Source organism: Scardinius erythrophthalmus (assembly GCF_964197995.2).
Source record: "Scardinius erythrophthalmus genome assembly, chromosome: 17".
NCBI lineage: Eukaryota > Metazoa > Chordata > Actinopteri > Cypriniformes > Leuciscidae > Scardinius > Scardinius erythrophthalmus.
The window spans coordinates 11,997,854-12,019,916 of NC_138237.1; the positions used below are offsets into that span (position 1 = coordinate 11,997,854).

A 22,063-nucleotide genomic window follows, 5' to 3' on the forward strand; every position below is an offset into this window, starting at 1 on the left:
AAGAACCTATAAAATTCAACAAACTGTCGACATTTTGTGCTCTTTCCTACAACAGTGCACGTCTATACAAAAGTGTCTGTGTGTGCATCAAAAACTGTAAAACTCAGGAAAGTGTTCCTCCCCGCACCTCCGTGGAGGGCAACAATCCGACAAAAGGAGTGACGACACTTATGTAAGGCGTGTGAGGGCCGGCCCAAGATCCTCTGGGGCCTTGTATGACTGTCAGGTCTCATCGAGATGCGTCATTATATGTGACTCTTAAGAAGGGGACATCTACCGGTAATGGTGACACTGATGTAGTGTGACATGAAGGTGGGGAGAGAAATAGAAAAGGAAGAAGAAAAAATAGGAGTGGAAATCTACCTCCCCTGCTCTCACTGTCAGCTGGCTTCACCTGGATTGGCCTGTTCATCTGTGCAACACAAAGAGAAGAACGAGGGAGGGGGAAAGACAGGACAGACAGAAAGAAGGGGAAAAGACAAGAGAAGACATTAGATTCGTAGCACAAAACTATTTTAGCGAAGTGTTCACATTTGCAGTATCAGTCACTTGTGTCCATATAACATTGGATGAAATGCCTTAAACACAAAAAGCTACTAGTAAGTGTTTTGAGAGCTTAATATGTTAATTAATAAACTTATTCTTTTAAAAAGATTATTTTATGTGATAGTTTTTACATACCCATAGTAATTCTTTAAAAAAAAAAGTCAAAATACTAAAAGATATAAATATTTTGCCATAAAACTAAAATAATCAAATGCATATTAAAACGTTTTCTAATAATTAATTTTAACAACAATTCTTCTTTCCATAAATTTAGATTTTCCCATTACCATTTGCCTCGAAATAATTCATCATGAATGACATAATGAAGAGGAAGTGACATCATTTGAGTTTTGAGGAGCCAAGTTCAAAGTTGTTCAGTTGCTCATTTAATATTCATAAATTGTTGTTCTTTTATGCTTGACACAATTTCTCAAGGATAACATATCCACCCTGGCAAATCTCATTTATTTTAAACTTCTATTCATAGAAAAGTAGTTTGAATGCTTAAAAAATAAGAAAGAAGCCATAAAATCACCATAAGGTGAGCTGCAGCAATTTTGGTTTGAAATGTTCCTCCCAACAGAATATCTCAAAATATAATTTAGCTTGAGATGGTTTGAAGCAATTCATTAACTATATAAAAATATTCTTTGTCTGAGAGAATAATGGACTTAAAAAATTCACCATAATAACTGGAAAAGGCAAATGTTTCATAGACTGACTTATTTTTACTGCTTTCCAACAGTGAAAGCCACAGACACATAGCAATACAGAACGAAATATTAAAAGAAACGCATGCTACACTCAGCACAATACACCTCATTTATATAAGCACATTTGCATACGCCTGTGTTTATGTGTATGAATGGCACCGGGATGCAAATGTGTGTATCTGTGTGTGTGAGATCTCACTAAAAGACATTCACAATCATAAAGTGTTTCGTTCTGCTTCCTTCACTCGTGGCAGATTCCCGACTGACTCTGGCTCAATAATACATGTAAGCCATGGAACGGTCTGCGGCAATCAATTTTTAATAATGCCAATTGTCACGCTGCCAGCGGGAAGGAGACGAGAGGACCCGTGCACTGTGGCGGATCCTGGCATGATGGCGTCAGCGCTCTCTGGGGAGACACAGGGCTCTGCCCCCCAAAATAAGACACAGACTCCACTTCTCTATCGCTCACCCGCAGCAGTTTACTCGCTATCTGCTTCACGCGCCACTTTAGATGAAAATGAGTTGTGACGTAGTGGGTAACTTTTAATGAGCAGCTCCCTGTGCTTCACTTCTGTGCCTCCTCTCACTTCTGTCTGCTGCATTGAAACAAAAAGGACAAAAAGTCTCTGGCTGCTAAAAGCCGAAAATAGAGGAAGCATAATGTACAGTACAGTACAGTACAGGACAAGTCAGATTCATCAAATCACGAAATAAAATGTTCCTTGGATCCCGATCCACTTGTATGAAATTGCACTTTTACTTGGTTTAATAAAAAAGGCATATTGTTACCACCGAGCCATGTGATCACGATTCATTTTAGCTCATTATTTTTTTATTCTATCATTGTGGCCTTTCATTTTTCAATAAAACAGTGATGATGGAAATATAAATGTCATTTTTATTACTATTTTGTTCAATAAAGCAGCTTTCATTATTTAACAGAAAAAAGCGACAAAAAATGCAGTTAATGTTTTTCCACAGCGGTTTTACATAGCCTACATTAACTCCTTTATCGTGTTTCCTCTCATTTTTAAACGTACTTTGGACAAAAGCATCTGCTAAATTAATAAATGTGTTGTTTCCCTTTACTTAACATTATTAAAAGTGAAAATTTGATAACAATAAGCATAAAAAATATATTTTTGTGATGGCAAAGCTGAATTTTCAGCATCATTAGTCCAGTCGTCAGTGCCATATGCTGCTGAAGAAACATTTCTTATTATTATGAATCACGATAACAGCTGTGCCGTTTAATATTTTTGTGGAAACTGATTCATTTTTTTCAGGATTATTTGATAAAAAGATCAAAATGTAATTATTTGAAATAAAAATCTTTTCTAACAATACATTTAACTGACCCCAAACTTTTGAAAAGGTATTATACATTTAAGAAATGAAGGATAATGAATGAATGAATGAGAAAAAGAAAGCAAGGAGACACAAAAAACCTCTGAAAGAGAGTATAAAGGTTGCGTGTGCATTTCTGTGCTCGTCCTTGCTTTTGCATATTAATGATAAACTAATTTAATAGCCTGCGATGCCATTTAAACCACCAATTATGTTTATTAAAATCATCTTTCAACTGCATATTTTACTGGACTCAAAATGACTCGTTTACAACATAAAATACCCACAGTGCACCTGGTCAGCGCACCTGTGGCGTCCTGGCTCCGGTCCAGATCAACAGCTCTGGGGCTTCTCACTTCATAAAGTTCACTTCATTTTTTCAGACCTGATCACTCACTCCTTATTTTTCTCCATCCCCAGCATCCTCCTCTTTTATTGGCAGTAAAGCCTGGCTAATGTTTTTAATGTGTTTTGATGCATTATTTATTTTACCATGGCTGCTGATAGTGAGGGCGGAGGGAATAGTGAAAAGAGAGAGAGGGAGGGAGATTCGGACATAGATCGGGGAGCAGAGCAAGGTCTCACACACACACACACACACACACACACACACACACACACACACACACACACACACACACACACACACACACACACACACACACACACACACACACACACACACACACACACACACACACACACACACACACACACACACAGTCTCGGTATCCCAGCAGGCCTCTACTCCACATACATTTTAATGTTTCCCTCCCAACGGCACAAATGGACTCTGCTATGTGTGCTAATTGCGTTTCCCCAAGCAGAATCTCACCACACTCATACAAGTGTTTCTCTCACACACACGGAAACACACACACACACACACACACACACACACACACACACACACACACACACACACACACACACACACACACACACACACACACACACACACACACGCTAGTAAGTTTCTGCAAGCTTAAATATGTTTGTTCTTTTAAAAATATTATTTATATGAGAGGATTTTTACATGTTTTACATGTCATACAGATTCTATTACATATTAGAAAGCTTAAATGTTCTATCAAGAATATTATTTATATTATATTAAACGTTATTAAAATATTATTAATATGTGTTGATTTTTACATGCCCCTACAATCATCAAAATGTTATTTTACAAATTAAAACTTTGTAAACTTCAAAATTAACCATAAAGTTATTCTATTAAAATATGATTTATTTAACATTATTAAAATATTATTAATATGTGATGATTTTGACATGTCCATACAGTCTTCAAAGTTATTTTACACATAATTTTTTTTAAATATGCAAATTCAAAATGAAAGTTATTCTATTAAAAAAATGAGTTATATGTATTTTTTATATTATTAATATGTGATTTTTACATGTCCATAAAGTCACAGAGACTTTTTTTTTTTACAAATGAAATGTTCATTCAAAAGTAATCAAAGTTTTTCTGTTAAAAATATAATTAATATTTAGATTAAATATTTTTGAGAATATTCTAGTAGTAACAAAAATCCATTGCCATGATAATCAAAATAAACAAATTTGTCAAAAAGCTTTCTAAAACTAATTAGATATTAATATTTGGAGAGCGTTTCTGACACACAGATGCCGTTTCTGCATCCCGACAGGGAAACATGAAATGCCCTCACATTCCCAGGGTGAATCTGACGTTCATGTGGAAGGAGATCTTGTGCGCATTAAAACTGAACGTGATGGCATGTCATAAAACTGAGCTGAATGAAACATAATGTGGCATTTGGAGACATTTGTCATTGTGCTGCGCCACAGGCTTCCACATTACATCCGAACTGTGATTTCAAAGGCCCCTAGAGGACTTTCATCCGCCACAGCTAGATGGCAGCATTGAGCAGGACAGTGTTTATCCTCTCTGAGCTCCACATCACATATTCTGAGAGGGCAAAATCTTTTACACAAAGGAACGGCCTCCCGCGCACATACGCACAAACACAAGCACGCGAATCCACTCACATACACACTAAATCACTCAGGATTCCACAAAATTACCTCTTCTTTATAAACAGGCCATAGCAGCACAAAACCACTTTTCTCTCTCTTTCTCTCTCTGTACCTCACCTCACCAGAAACCTTCTGTCTCCATCTGTACAGACCTCGCCGTCCGTATCTCCGCCACTGAGCCACAGCGTGGCACGGCCTTATGGTGATGTAACTCTGGCACACACACACACACACACGCTGGGCTAAACGGCCACAGAAACGTACGTGTGGGTGTCACGTCTGCGCTGAGGGAGTATCTTCCACCACGGGGTGCTTTTTTCCTCCTGTTAGCCCATCTAAAGCGCTCCAGAAAGCTACACACCACCTGCATGTCCAATTCTGCAATATATCGCTGCGTCTGATGTTCAAATGCATGTACAGTAATATAGATGCTCTCTGTATGGTTTAGAAAGATAAAGTCTCAGCATGTTTTGGCACCTTGTTAGCCAACCAACACCGAACCCCATTGACTTTCATTGTATGTATAATAAAACACTAAGATGATTTTCAAAATATCTTCTTTTGTATTCCACTGAAGAAAGAAAGACAGGTTTGGAAATGATGACAGAATCAATATTTTTGGGTGAACCACCCACTTTAAGGCAACTTGTGTTTATGAAGCGTAACTGGTAAGCGACAGGAAAATAGAAATAGCAAAACCAACTTTGGTTATGTAAAATATCCTATCTGACCCTTTCTAGCTGTGTTTAGATGAATGGAAAGCACACAATGAATAATCTATCACTTTTCCTCTGCTCTCCCGGCGAAAAATAAGTATGATGAATATCACAGCCTTTATATTCAAATACTAAAGGCTTGGCTGTCTGTAAAATACTGTTACAGTGAGCTTTTAAAAAGCCAGGCTTTTAAATTACAGTCACGTCGCGAGAGCAGAGAGCAAACTTTTCTACAAACTAAGGCAGAAAAAAATTCAAAGTTCATTCTCTCAGTTGGAACAATAATATTCCTTTCATTTCCCCACAAAGGGATGAGCGAGCTCTTTCTGGGTTTGTGGAGGAGGAGGTAATTCTTGAAGGATGAGATACCCTGCCTTTGTTGTGCCGGGCTCAGATTGCATTGAGAGTCATTCAAAACACGAGAGCCAGCAAACAAATACTAAATAAAAAAATAAAGATAAATTATAAATCTGAAGTCTTGCACAGAGTACACCGCAGAGTAGCAGACCTCTCTAAGAATGACAAGGTTTCAATACAGCGGGCTCCAAGAGACGGAGACCACAGAAAATCAGGGATTTTGTTGTTGTTGTCATATTAACCTTAATTTGGATGAAAGTGTCTGCAAAATGAATACATTTAAATGCAAAATAAACAGTTTTAATTTTTGATTTTGAGATATCCTGTAAAATAATATATATATATATATATATATATATATATATATATATATATATATATATATAAGGCAAATTTATATAGAATAAAAAAGGACTTTTACAGAAATACATTATACAGAAATTATATATTAAACAAGAATTTTAATTTATTTATATGTGTATACATATAATTATTATTATTATATAATATAATGTATAATATATTAAATATGAAAATATATTTTAACTTTATAACATGATCTGTCTGAATACGTGATTCTGATTGGCTATATATATATAAATTGGGTTTAGAAAGTTTAATCTAACTTATTAAAATATAAAATCACTGATTTTGAAGTAATTAAACTCACAGCTTCATGTTAATAGAGAGAGACGCTGAGCAGACTCAGGTAATTCACACACGCATCTCTCATCTCTCTTGATAATGAATTCAAATAAATGCTATAATTCATTCATTCAAATAAATGTAATCTTAAGCACTACTTTATCTCTTTGTCTGATTCAAACGCTAGATCTAACAAGCTGTAACTGACAAAAATAAATGTTAATTTGACCCTATACGGTCAAATATTACGCCGCAAAATCAGTAACAGCTTTAAGTTGTCAATTCTGGCAAATGACCATGGTATAAGCGGGATAACATGACTAACTGTGCATCAAATGCTTTAAATGCGCTTTAAATATGATTGTCCCTTACATATTGGACATTTAAATAACTCTCTCTCTCTCTCTCTATATATATATATATATATATACCCACTAACACACACATCTCTATCTCTTCAATGAGGAAAGTAATCTGTTGGGAACACGTACAGCAACCTCCACTCAAACACAATTTCCACTTGGCACTCTCCAAATGTAACTTCCTGCTTCTTCCAGGAACCTCTCCTTCCCATTCAGCACAGCCTTATTTCACCCAGAGCACTAGGGGCATCTGCTCAAATTTGGATTTCACTGAATTATTAAACCACCACATTGCCTATAACTCACACTCATTTTCTTCCCCTCTCTCTCTCTCCCTCCCTCACTGCAGCATGTCCTGAGGTAAGTCTTTAAAGCGCCGGAGTCCCGTGGCGCCTTGTAACCTTCCCAAACGACACGGATGGCTGCCTCTTTAAACCCCTGCCACCGTCCTCCTCTTCTCCAGGCGCCCGGGACGCCCGTAAAAACCCTGCGCGTTTTACACCTCCCGCAAAAGTGCTTTGCACCTCGAGAGCTTCCGAAGGGTTTCATTTAATGATCCAGGAGTGTAAAACAGCGCATGCTTTGGAGGCACGTCTATAAATTGTGTCAAATGAAAATGAGACAACTTTACCGGAGGGGGGAGACAGGAAAGTGCTCTTTCAGGGCCCGACCCGGTGTGAATCTGCACAGAAACTTCACCATAACAGGTGCTTTCTGACGCGCCTGGATAATTAAGCAGGAAAGACAACGAGATTTGCGCACTTTATTGTGAAAATGACTAGGAACTTAAACGTAATGTCATGCGATGAAAGACATCAGCTAATCGAACCCAAAAAGACATGAATCTGCCGTCTGCCTGTGAAATATTGACATTCAAGGTTTTTTTTCTCTAATCTTTTTAGTTCTGTTTCTTTAGTCAGTATCTGTGTCAGTTTTTTCCTTTTCATTTTGAATGTCATTAAAAATGACACAAAACAGCATTCCCAACTGATTTAATTTATACAGTGACATTTAACAGAATATTTGTTAGGAAATAATGTAGGGCAGGATTTTATGCACCAGGATTTGATTGGATTATGAAATATGTTAGGCTTTAACATTATTGGTAAATATTATTCATCCCTGCTCATGAGGCCTTGGTTACATCAGCAAAAAAAGGTTATGAAAACCTTTTTTCTCACTAAATCATGCACAATACGACCAAATATATTATTTAGACTGTAAATAATGCCATTATCAATCTAACATTGTTCTCATGTTTATGAATAAGCTGTATTTAAGTGATTTCACTTTGTATTTTTTTTCTTTAAAGTTTCTTTAATATTGTTCTTGTGCTTCAGACCCCTAATTTCCCCCGTGCAGTAAAGTAACAGAGTTTTATTTTCCCTATTTATAAAGTGCAACAGGAACTTGAGGTGAGACACACTCTAATGGGAATAAAGCTGAAACTGGATTTGAAACGAGAGATCTTTCACCTTTGCCTGTGAGGCTGTCTGAAAGTGAATAATGCCTATTTGATTTGCATCCTGTGACATGATAATATATAAACTCAACTTTGAAACACGAACACACGTTTTTGTTACAGACCTCAGCCTAATGTATTACAGACCTCAACCTAATGTATTACTGATGCTATTGAAAGTTTTGCACAGCAACAACACATACAGAAAGAATTTCAAGTTAATAAGATCATTTATTTTTCAAACTTAATTATGCACAATTATATGGTTAATTGATTCTATTTAGATTTTTTTTGTTGACCAATATGCAAATATTACAAATATTAGTAACAGACAGTTCTAGGTAGTAACTGATTACATGTAATCTGGATTATGTAATTAGATCCCAAAAATTATACTTGAAATTAGATTATACTAGATTTTAAATTAATAATCAGACTATAGTTAGATTTTTATTAATTTCATGATTACTTAATATTCTCAAAATTCATAATTTATTGATTCTTTTTAAAAATCTTTTTAATGGTCCTTTCTAAAATAGCATATTGCTTATGTATGTTCAGAAAGGCTTCCAGTTCTGTGGAATTACACAAGTCGGGGGCCACACAGCATAACAAATATATATATATTTTTTAATGGTTTAATTAATTTCTACCTTTTCATCAATTTATGAACATCAACATTAGATTTAATGTAATGTTTAATGCACTTCATTTTGTTGGTACTTTTTTAAAAGTAAAGGCTAAAAGTAATCTAAAAGTAATCCAAAAGTAGTCAGATTATATTACCTAAAATGTGTAATGTAATAGATTACATTCCTAATTACAGTTTTCATCATTTAATTTGTATTCAGTAATGGACTACAATTTGTAAGTAATCTACCAACTGGTAACAGATTAACTGTCAATTAATAAAATAAACTTTTAACTTTTTCCACCTTTTTTAGTACCAGCACCGACCTCTTGCTCTCTCTCTTTTCTGATCCAAGTGTTTCTCCAAGCGTGTGTATCAGTGTGTGTGTGATGAGCTCATTAAAGTTGGGCCTAATCCATTAGAGAGGCAGATTACACATCACAAACACACACTCGCTCCCCCATCACTGCATAATTACACATATGAAAGCAATAAACAGCTGCAATAAGCTGCCTCCGGTCATTATGATAGTGACGATAAAAAGTGAACATTTATTTGACAACACGGGGAAAGAGAGAGACAGACGTAGAGAAAAAGAAAGAATATGTCCCTCTTATTACATTACACCTCCTCCCGCTCTCTCAGTAATGCAAAGCTTTGCGGTGTGTAGCGTAAAGCCTTGGTTGCAAATAAATCCTGCATTCTCTCAGAGAAGAAAACATAAATCACAGCACAACACCCCCTGCCTTCCTTGTATTTGCTTTTACTTATCTAATGAATAAAAAATGAAAAACAAGCCCAAAAACTGTCAAATTGGGGACTCTCTCTCTCTATCCTCCTCCTCCTCCTCTTTTTGCATTTCCCACTTTCTTTTTGTCCTCTCACTACCAAGACACAAAAGTGAAGCCCTAAGTGTGCATGCATAATTGCCTAGTGATTATTTATAAGGTTCATACTACTAGGCCACTTGTGGTGTCTTGCTTTTTATATACTCTTTTCTTTCTCTTTCTAAATGCCCTTTGACTCTTTTCTGCAACCTTCTTCAAAATGAAATCAAATGCATAGTTAGACTGGCGGGCCATATCCTTTCCTCAAAGTAAAACAACATTTTAAATAAGTAATAAATTAAAAATAAAATAAAATTTGCAATGTAGAAGTCATGTGACAAGTCAATAAAATGTAAAAATACATACAAAAATTAAAAGTCCAATGTAGGAGTCATGTGAAGAGTCAATAAAAAAAAATAAAAAAAAATAGCAAAGTAGAAGTCATGTAAAAAATAAATAAATAAAACAAATCAGAAGCCAGATAAATATAATAGATGTAAATAAATAAAGTGCATTTTGTTGACATGCAAAACGTCAAAAATATATTTTATATAAAAAAAATGTGGGGACGAGTCTGATACTGGCTTGCTATTGTGACCGTGAAACTGACTAAGTAACCACTTAAAACCAGTGACTTGCTCACTTCTGCCGTTAGACATAAATGGGTCAAAAGTGGATCATGTGACCCATCAAACCTTGCTGTAAAGGAATAAGAGAGGTTGGGATGGAGTAAAAGCCACCACCTGACCTTGTATTCTCTTTCCAGTGTTGAAAAAGTCAAATGGGTGGAGGATGGGTGGAAACAGAGATGTAGAAAAGAAAGAATGGGAAAGTGAGAGAATCGCGGCACAACTACTGCAAACGCGACGGAAGACCACAGTCTTATAGAAAGTTGTCAGGACATCACAAGCCACCTCACCTCGTCTCTCCTCGTACCGCGTGTGACGCATAAGCATTTTTCTGAGAGAGAGAGAGAGAGAGAGAGAGAGAGAGAGAGAGAGAGAGAGAGAGAGAGAGAGAGAGAGAGAGAGAGAGAGAGAGAGAGAGAGAGAGAGAGAGAGAGAGAGAGAGAGAGAGAGAGGCCACAGCAAACCCAGTCCTCTGGGACTATTTAGCGCTCCTACAGCAGTAAGCAATCATTACAGCAAAGAACTGCCTCGCTTTAAATGGAGTTAAACACACGGACTGGAGCAGATCATCACCCACACCAACACATACACACAACAACAATACATGCCCTTTCAATATTCTGACATGCCCAGGCATGAACACACACACACACACACACACACACTGGAGGGTCTTACCATCATCAGACACTCAGTAACTTGATTAAAAGGATATTTAACCCAGAAATGAAATTTATCTGTATGACTTTTTATCTTCTGTGGAACTCAGAGGAAGACTGTGATGGTTCATGCTTTCTATTTAATTCATGTAATGTTAGCTTCAAAAAGGGACACAAAAGCATCATAAAATGACAAAAGCATACATATATCTACCAATTCATTAGAAAGATGATTTGAAACGGACATTATTACAACTCTCATAATGTGCCAAGGAAAGCTGGGTTTCAGTGAACTTGTTTCATGGCACTAGTTATATTTTTTCTGAGTTGTGAGCTTGCACTCTGAATTAAACACGATGAGAGAGAAAGTTTGAGCAATGAGCATCACAAAATAATAGAAAAACAATAAACCAAAATCCCATCTTTCTATTTTTATTGTTCTAGCTGGCTGCAGATAACAATAAACTTTCTAATTCATGAGCAAATGACTCCTATGAGCAATAAAAAAAAAAATGTTTTTATCACTCACAGAGTAATAATAAAAAAGTATACAGTACATACAGTACTCTGAAAAAATTGTTTTTCAATGTTTTTGAAAAGACAAAAACAGAAATTAATACTTTTATTCAGCAAGGATGTATTAAATTGATCAAAAAGTGACAGCAAAGACATTTACAATGTTACAAAACTTTCTATTCATCAAAGAATCCTGAAAAAATGTATAATGGTTTCCACAAAAATATTAAGCTGCACAACTGTCTTCAAAACTGACATAGGATCATGTGACACTCAAGTAATGATGCTGAAAATTCAGCTCTGCATCACAGGAATAAATTACATTTTAAAATATATTGCAATAGAAAAAAGTTAGTTTGAATTGTAATGATATTTCACAATTTTACTGTTTTCACTCTATTTTTGATAGAGCATAAGAGAATTCTTTCAAAAAAAATAAAAAATAAAAATAAATCGTACCAACCCTAAACTTTTAAATCACACTATTTCATTACATTAGAGTAGTTACTTGAAAGTGACAGATTCGAAAGCAAATTCTGGCTGGAAACACAGATCGCACCAGCCGTGTATGTGCGTGTGTGTGTGTGTGTGGCGTCACATGCTCACTCTCGGAATCTCAGACTCCATCTGTGCTCATTAGAATAGACTCTTGTGCAGATGTGCCCCCATCCGCTCCCTAACAATAAACTCAATAAACTCACATGTACATTATTAGACTATTGCTTTCCAATGAATGCACTTGCTATCTCTTTCTCTCGCTGAATCAGTCAAGCACCCACCGGCTCCTCTAAACACACACACACACACACACACACACACACACACACACACACACACACACACACACACACACACACACACACACACACACACACACACACACACACACACAGCTGTCGTTCATGTGACAAACACCAGAGTGGCGACATTCGCAGGAAAAGGTCAGCAAAGCCCTTCATGATGAGTGCACAGCCCGGGTTATTTTGATTCAGTCTCCGAGGGTTTGCGACATCCATCCTCTTCCCATGATCACAGATGTTAGCATGTGTGTACACCTAGCGAAGCTAATCTTATTAGCACCTCGGAGGCTTCTCGGTAGCGAAGGCGACAACCTCTAAGGCTTTAAGTGTGACAGCTGGAAGACCTGCCAAAAGTGAAGTGAAACGGATAGATTCCCAATTTAATCCTCTGCATTGATTAAAACCTTTTCAAATCAGCACCAGACCCAAATCCCTCGGAAACCAGGAACCAGAAATGTTTCAGTTACAATCAGGGTAAAGAGAACTGTGGGAGATGTGGAATTATAGTGTGGTACTGATTTACAGACAATGCCATTAAAACGCAATGTGCCAAAGTTTGATGAAAGTCCAGCAGCAGCAATAAATTGCCTATTGCATGAGCCTTTGGCTGAACAAGACAACTGTCTGCTTAGTAATGTGCTCTACGGGCATTGGAAGAGGTAGTTAAACTATAATCACCTAAACTAGATAAATGTCACGGCAATTACAGAAACACGGTGATGTTAATGCTAAATTTACTGATCTTCTGATGCAGATCATCGTTTGGGGTTAGTACTTTTTTTTTTTTTGAAGAAATTAATACTTTTATTCAGCAAGAATGCCTTCAGTTGAAACGGTTTCTATTTTTCTGCGACGTCACGGCTGGAACGACAAACACAAAGTGTGGCAGTGATAATCTCAGGTACTGTTTATGTGCTTTATTTAGTGTTAAAAGCGTGTAATGTGACTGAATATCATTAGTGCTCTCAGCTTTGTAGCTGTAAAAGCAACAATGGATAATTCACCTCAGATCTTGAAATTAAACAAATGGAAACAAGAACGTTTAAACTGTGAACAAACAAGTGTATTCTTTGACAAATATTGTTTAACTAGCCTATGTATTTGTAACAATGTTTAAATGGTGTAATAATTGTGGATTTGATTATGCAGCCTAATTATCCATTTTCTTGCGATTGCCGTCAAGATTACTCTCTGGTGCTGTGCACTTGCCTGCGAGACTCCGCCCACACGCTGTTCTGATTGGCTGTGGGTTTTGATTGATTTCGACGCATTTTGCAGTCATGTCGCGTCTAGTGTGGACAGGCAAATTATTTGTCACTGGAATCTTATCGCATCGCGTCTGGTTAGCACACAGTGTTAGAGATATTTCTGAAGGATCATGTGACACCGAAAACTGGAGTAATGATGCTAAAAACACAACTTTGATCACAGAAATACATACAAATTTAAATATAATCAAATAGAAAACGGTCATTTTAAATTTGTAATAATGTGTCAGTATTACTTTTTACTGTCTTTTTTTATCAAAAAAAGGCAGCCATGGTGAGCAGAAGAAATTTTTAATATGATGATTTGGCGTTCAAGAAACATTTCTTATTGTCATTAATGTTGAAAACAGTTGTGCTGCTTAATATTTTTGCGGAAACCATGAAACATTTTTTAGGCGGCTTTGATGCATAGAAAGTTCCAAAGAACAGCATTTATTTGAAATATAAATCTTTTGTAATATTATAAATGTCTTTACTGTCACTTTTGATCAATTGAATGCATCCCTGTTGAAAAAAAGTATTAATTAACAACAAAACAAAACTGCCCCCAAAACCTCAGGGTAAAACCTTGTTTTACACGGTCTAAAGGCTTTCTGTTTAATTTGGTGGTTCAAGCGGCAATGTGGACCAGACGAGAGACTCTCACACACACACACACACACACACACACACACACACACACACACACACACACACACACACACACACACACACACACACACACACACACACACACACACACACACACACACACACACACACACACACACACACACACACACACACACAAAAGAAATATGGAGTAAAAACTCATTCACCCTCAGAGTGGCAAGGACAGCAGAGAGCAGCAGTCACTTCAAGCACTTTCTAAAGCATAATGGTTCCTGCCTCGGCAGACCCCCTGCCACCCCTCCAAACGACCTGCCCCCTCCCACAGCACCCCCTATGCCCCTGCCAGCCAGTCTGCAGCATTTTAGAACAATGATTAAAATCTTTAATAATTTAAAACACGCTCCTCAAAGAGGGAGGGGTGACAAGAGAGAGAATAAGAAAGAAAGAAAGAAAAAGAGGGATGGTGACGGCTGAGAGGAAACACTGTTTCATATTTCCGCTCTTTGAAGAGAAATGAAATCGTGTCCTCTCCCCATGGGGCATAAGAGCAACACAGGAGCTCCTCTTTCTCCTTAATTTACTCCCTTTCATTTGTAGACACCCTCTGCGCAGTCGGGATAGCAGCCAAGACCGCCAGCCCCGGTCCCCGTGCAGCAGGGACATCACTTTCATTATTAATGCTCACAAATTTCACCCAAATTGTGTCCATGAATTTCTAATGAAGGCCTGGGTCAGAACTCAGAGTGGGGGGATGGAGATGGGGCGGAAATCTCACTAGCTAGTTTTAATTGTCAGGACAAAGAACATTTGCACTCGACAAAGGGCCGCAGTTGCGTGCAAATGGGAGAATCTCAAGTACACTGGCTTTGAAAATTGGAGAACGTTCCAGAAAGTTCTAACGGTTGGCCTGGCAACAAAAACACTAAATATTATGTTTTAACATGACACTGTTCTTGATAAAAGGTATGATACAAATAATTTGCACTGAATGTACCAAACAAATTATGAATAATAAATACTATGGACTCTTGCCATGAAAAAGCAAGACTTTAATGACTTTCAAAGCACACTTCAAGCGGTCCACTTAGAGGCTATGGGACTCAATTCAGGAAACAAATTATTATAAACCATTCAAAAAACATTCTTACATAAATTATCACATTCAGTTTATGTAAGAATGGTTTTAGGAACAATTATATATACACAAAAAAATACAATGAAGTACTGCACCAGTTTATGGACTTAGTATAGTTGTTGGCATGAACAAAATATGGACTGACATCAGTAAGAATGTGTTAAAAAAGATACCAATTAGTTATGTTTTGCATTGGATGCCATACAGTAGTTTTCCAGCTAAATTAAAGGGGGACTATGCAGTTTTTTTAGCTTAATTTACCTTAACTGAACAGATTCAGAGTAATTGGTTATAGAACTTTTTTCGGGTTGAATGGTGGCCGTCTCGCTTCCCCCTAGCGCCTGTGAGCGGAAAAACCACCCTTGCGGCTTTGGGCCGGCGGGCAAAGTATCGCGTGTTCTCAGGTCTCGCGATGTAAGGAAAAACTTTACGGCACTGCACACATTCATTTATATGCTAGCCTTCTGTGTATCATACATACCTCAGTGGACATGGCTCTGTGCGTTCGCCGGCTTCTTTGAAAACAGTCTTTTCTTTGAAAGAGTCGCCAACGAGTTTTTATGACAGTGTTGTCAAATATGTATTGTGAAGCTGTAGGGGGAGCTCTATAGAGAAACCTGTGAGCAAAAAGCGAAGAAGAAGGTGCCAAAACTGCATAGCGCCGCTTTAATTTATGGGGTAGGATTATAGCTGTATAATTTCCAACAAATTTTCTTTTTGAGCAGAAAAACAGTCAACAATTTGTTTTTAAACAACAAAAAAAACCTTAACATTATATGAAAATATAAATATTTATAGCAAATCTAAATAAAAATAAATCAAATGGCTTTTATTACATAAATAAATTAATCCAAACCACCCCTAAACCTCATGTTGAAAAATATTTTTTTGGCCGTTGAATTGTTCCTAAAACCACTCTTATGTAAATGGAGTGTGGTAATTTAGCAAACCAAATGAACAAACTGGGTAACAAGATTCATGTTTCATAAATGAGGCCCATAGCCTCTTTCTGAGAGTTTAATTTGAGCAGACATCTGTGGGTACCACTTGAAACATTTGCTAATTTCATTCATTTTTCTTTTCATAGGCTTTTTTGTTTTGTTTTTACATTTATCTACCATTACGTACATTAAATATCTTCAGTAAAAACTCCTATAATTATATATATATATATATATATATATATATATATATAATTTGTGTGCGTACTTCATTTATTCTTTCAATTTATGCAGACTTTGATCTTCTAATGTTTCATGAGCAAGTCATAACTAAGAACATCATACTAACATACTACTCTCACTTTTCTGCAGGATAGTATGCATGGAATACACAGAGAACAAACTACATTTGCCAAAGTTTCCCACAATGCAATGTGCTCAAACGGACCTTTCTAGTGTGACGCATAAACTGGAAGTAATAATAGCAGCGATTCTAGTGACTGACTTTGGAATAGCATACTAGTCTTACTATTTGCCATTAGTTTATATTATTATATGGCAGAAATATTAAGAGTAGTATGTTAGTATGCTATTCCAAATGCAGCCTCAATCTCAAATTTGACTCATTGTTGGATCTGACTCATGCCAAATCTATAGAATATAGTGCATACTGGACAGTTTTCAGTAAGTATGCTAGTATTCCATCTCAACAAAGCCATTGTTTGATGACTGACTGCTGGCTCACCAACCTTTTTCATAACCTGAAGAAACCGTCCTGATGCGGCGGATCTCTCTCTGAGGTTCCTCTCTCTTTCTCTCGGCAGCCCTGGAGCTCAGTGTGGCCCAGGGGAGGACTGGACTGTCTGTCACAACCAGAAAAAGTCCTGCCTGGCTCTCCCTGCAGAGACCTGGCAAACCACTTACACGGCCAAACAAAAATCAATAGCTTAATGATCCAAAACTGGTAATAGAAAGAGGGAAAATTCCCACACACCTTCTAAAACAATAAAATGTCTTTTGGCAAGTGCAACTCTTTCCTGTTCCTCAGTGTGTGCACACATGTGCGTGCGCTCACGTAGCTTAACGTATTGATTTACTGATTCCCCCGTTTTGGTCCAGTTTTCTTCTCTATCCCCAATGAAGTATATGCTACTGCAAAGACTCCGGAGACGGTTAGACTGCAGTGGGACTCTGAGAGCAAAAAAAAAAAAAAAAAAAGGCTTGTGTCTGCAAGAGCTTTCCTCAGCTTATATCATATGGATTTATTAGCACGGGTCACGACCAAATCAAAACCTTGACCCATCTGCTCACTACAATTTATAAGCATCTAACAGCAGCTAGTGACGGTTTGGCAGGGGATACGCGGTTCTTTCCGGGCCCGGGCTCCGGTGAATGCCCGTCTTCCGTGGGTAATTTAGCGATTAGAGGACAGCTCATACTTAACGATTTATCCCGGGCCAGGCTCTTGTAAAAGATCACAGGGATCTAGTTGTTAGCTTCTGAAAGAGGGCGTACAGGGCCACCGTACTGCACTGCAGTGGGCTGATATAAAACACTGGGACGCCACATGTCATCAGCAGGACGGGCCTTGAACCGGCCGTAAAGATGATAAGGCTGTTTAGAAACATGACGTAATGGAAGGGGTGACAAAATGGGGTCGCACATACAGATTTGTGACCACCACATGCAGGCAGAGTTATTATTCTCTCTATAAAGCGCACGTGAAATCCACCCTCAAGAAATGAGCTCATCTTTTATAATTTTTGATCTTTCCTCCAAATGAATTCTGGAAAATTTGGAATTTGCTTTGGAATATAGAAAATGTATTTACTATAATATAATATAATATAATATAATATAATATAATATAATATAATATAATATAATATAATATAATATAATATAATATAATATAATATAATATAGACAATTGGGGCTAATATATAAATATGAATATATTATACACCACAATATAATATATTATATTTTATTATATTACATTAATGTTATATATAGAATATATAACGTTATATATATATATAAAACTGTAATACTTTTATCAAACTCATGTACAGATGGGAAGATTGTGAATATTGAATAATTCTTTAATAATTTAATATCAAACTAATATTTAGTATATAATTATATCATATATTAACAAATGTAATATTTTAACTCTCTCTCTCTCTATATATATATACTGTATATTGTACATATATTTCTTTTTCATAAAAAATCTTCCCAGCTGTACAAATTGATCAATGTCGAAAGTTTGTTATTTGATTAGTGACTTAAAATTTTTTTTTTCTCACTTTACATTATAATTATAACATTATAATATACATTATCATTTTCTTTCCTTTTGAATTGTAATAGGCCAATTTGAAAACTTTCAGGGTTAAATAGAATTTTGCTTTGGAAAATTGGATTGGAATCCTATATTTTCAGTGTGGACTTTTGCACCCCACATTTATATACATATATGTGACCTGATCCAGCAAAATGAGTCACAGTGACCCAAATTTCAAAATTGAGATTTTGGTATTAATGGAAAGAGGAGACCATAAGCTTTCAAATGATATCCTAGTCAAAGTCATACCTTGAATGGTTGTAAAGATATATACATTTGAAATATGGTCGTCTGCCCTCTTTTTCCAACTGAAAACCTGAGAAAATCGCTTTTAAAGTTTTTTGCCCTTTTTTGTTGATATCTTTCAAAATCCATTGCATTTAAAGGGATGAACTATTTATTGTACAGCTTAATTTGACCAAAGACATTAATATATGCTATTATGCCATGAAGCTCAAATTATTTTAAAGTTTTTATTTGAATACATAATTTCAAAGGCACTTTTACAAAGATTTACTAAAATCAGAAAGATTGAACAGAGGTGCTACAGTTTTCCTTGAGAGAGGGTGTGTGTGTGTGTGTGTGTGTGTGTGTGTGAGAGAGAGAGAGAGAGAGAGAGAGAGAGAGAGAGAGAGAGAGAGAGAGAAAGTGAGAGAGGCAGAGAGAAAAGGAAACAGAGAAAAAATTATGTTAGCCTATGCAATCATATCTTTGTGTAGGCTAGTTGACAATAACAGTGTAACATATTCATAACGGAGATACCAACAGTTAAATATTGGGTTAAAATAAATCAAACACATTGTAATGGATTCTCCTTGCAGATAAATACACTCACAGAATAATTGCACTCACTCACATCCATACACGATAAATACCACAGGGCTGTCACTTTCGCTGTCGCTGTCATCAGAGGATGACACGTCTCCAGATCCAAAACAATCACTGATAGCCTTAGCCACTCTTGATAACCAGCAGAGCTTAGGTTAGAAGCCTCCAGTGAGTTCAACGCTTTTGGCGACTTTTTGGCAACTTTGCTCTCTTTTGACAGCGATATTTCTCAAATTAATAATATTTAATCTTTCTGAGGAGATCTGCTAGCTTGTTTACACAGAGCGCTGCGAGTCTGACAGGAGAATGGCTGGACCAATCGCGTGCCGGTCAGTCGAAACGGGGCTTCCCATTGACAAATGATCAGCGTTTGTGTACATTTCTAAGCTTTTTGATTGGTCCTGTACAACGTGAAACACCATATTTGGAGAGCAGAGACAGTTTGAGGGGATTCCCGGGAAATGCTCAGAGGTGATGAGAGGATTTGAGAAAAGCATTTCGAGCGAATTTAGTAAAACTTTGTAAACTTTAATAGTCATTTAAATACCTTTACTCAATTATCTGGACTACGAAACTTTAGGAGATTATTTTTGAATGTCTGTTCTTTGAGATTTAGCAAAAAAAAAAAAAAAATTAAATCTATTATTTTCATTGTTTTTCCACATATGTGTCACATATGTGCACATACACTTATAAACATAAACAAATGTATAAAAACTATTTAAAAAAATAATTCACCCAGGACAGAAAATGAAAAGTCAGAGAGTGCAGAACGAGTCCACAATGTGAGTAGGGTTGTCATGACGACTTGTTATCCCGAGCGCTCCTCGAGGCAGCTGGGAAATCAGGAGGGGAGGGCTACGGGGACCGAGGCTATTCTTAAACACACAGCAACAGGCAAATGCAATTACAGGCACAGGGAGACAGTGGCCTAATCAAATCAGCAGGGAGGGCAGGCGAGGAGAGCTTGGTGCTGTCGGATGCCTGTAGCTCACGCCTGGAAAAGCTCACCCAGATGCAGACCTCTGCTCTCCAAATGGGGGGTGACATGGTGTGGTGCCCACATACACAGCGGGCTCCTGGCCCGCACGTACACACAAACACAAACCCACAAACCAGCTGTAAGAGGCCAAAAGGGTTTTTACAGGTATCAAACCTCCAATGCATCGAATATATACAGTATACACAATAGTTAGCTGTGGTCCTCGAATCTGATTGGTGCAATATCGCACTCCTGGAAGGTCTCTCATCCAATCTCAGTACTGGGACTGTTCACTGTTTGTATCACTCCGCTTGTCTCTGCGTGTTCTAGACAGGCAGCATTTCTCCCAGCGAAACCGCAATGGACCTTAGTCACGGTAGCGTCACATTTCATTTTTGACAGGAATGAAAACGAGGATGTGAGGGATACAGAATACAGTGCGTTCAATGGATTGTCCTGTTGTTTAACAACAATCCGATTGTTCAACGTCTTTCCGAAACAAAAAAACTTTCAGTAGACAAAAACACCATAGACAAAAACACCATAAATCATTTTTAAAAGTTGTGAAAATTACATCATCTAAGACCTTTATACAGTGTGCCATTGTAAAGACTGTACGTCTATCCCTCACAGCCTCGTTTTCATCTACATCAAATTCAATAAGGTGTCTAACTATGGCGGAGGAGAAAATCCACTATAATTTTCAAATACTGCTGAGCTTTTCAGATAAGAATTTACTTATAAAGATAACGCCTAGTGAAGAACTGCTTTTTCATCAGCGCACATAGACATGGTAAACTGATTTGTTTTCACCAATTTATGACTTGACCTAGAGAATGAAAGCTATAACAAAGAAAGGTAATTGCACATGCTCTCTGTCTTTCATAATACTATAATACTCTAATACACAAATAACTTCACTGAAGCAGCCCAAGCCGCCATTGCTAGTTCTAAAGTGACGTTTTGGAATTAGTACCGGAAGCTTGTGTGCAAGCAATTACGTTTTTTTTCTTTCTTCATTTTGCTTTGCACTACTCTCATTTTGCACTGTTTAATTGCACACAGCAACACTGCAAATTATATTTGACATGCCGGCCCCATAAAACTGAACTCCCCATTAACAGGTGTGGCAAAAAGATCATTTTGGACTCTGTTCCAGAGCCTCTAAATTGCCTGTACAAGCCTTGCAGCCATTCAGGCGCCTTTATAGCCCACACTTTAAAATGTTGAATTGACCTTTTGGCCTGTACTGCAAAACAAGAAATGTTAGGTTTTGCTCAAATAGGTTAGAGAAAACAGTAACCTTTGCTCATAGCTCTCTAAATGCACTTTCAATGTACTTTCTAAACGCGTTTCTTGCCGTAGTGTGCTTTGTGCTGATAAAGGCCAGGCAAGCACTCAACTTGAGTCGACCTCTGTGAGTCACTGCAATCATTTCTCATAATGCATCTTGATAACGTCAACTAATCAAGTATAATGGTGCGCTGCGCCTTACCAGACGCCTACCTTGTGCTCTCCAGGGCTGGAGAACATCCTTTAACCTTCTTTACTTAGCATGACTGCGTAATAGACTCCTAACTCAGTCCACCCCAAGTGCTTTGGCCCCGTCATCCGCAGAAGGCCCAAGTGTGAGAAGCCTGCTGTAGTCAGGCCTGTCTGCTTTCCCCTTTGCGTTAATGAGCAGGGTAATTACTGATGGCCTAACCCTGGCCGAG

At 37.2% G+C, this 22,063-nt stretch overlaps 1 protein-coding gene across 14 annotated transcripts in view; it reads right to left on the reverse strand.

Moving 5' to 3' along the window:
- celf4 (CUGBP, Elav-like family member 4) overlaps nucleotides 1–22,063 on the reverse strand; it is a gene marked incomplete at both ends in the record, with an annotated part of 97,577 nt that overhangs the window by 27,598 nt on the left and 47,916 nt on the right. For 10 of the 14 annotated variants that reach the window (XM_081390749.1, XM_081390758.1, XM_081390756.1 and 7 more), the window contains one exon: nucleotides 364–412. In XM_081390749.1, coding sequence (XP_081246875.1) covers nucleotides 364–412 — 49 coding nt within the window. Of the gene's footprint in view, nucleotides 1–306; nucleotides 413–22,063 lie in introns of all 14 variants that reach the window. The other 4 variants (XM_081390752.1, XM_081390761.1, XM_081390750.1 and 1 more) reach the window with 1 other exon arrangement.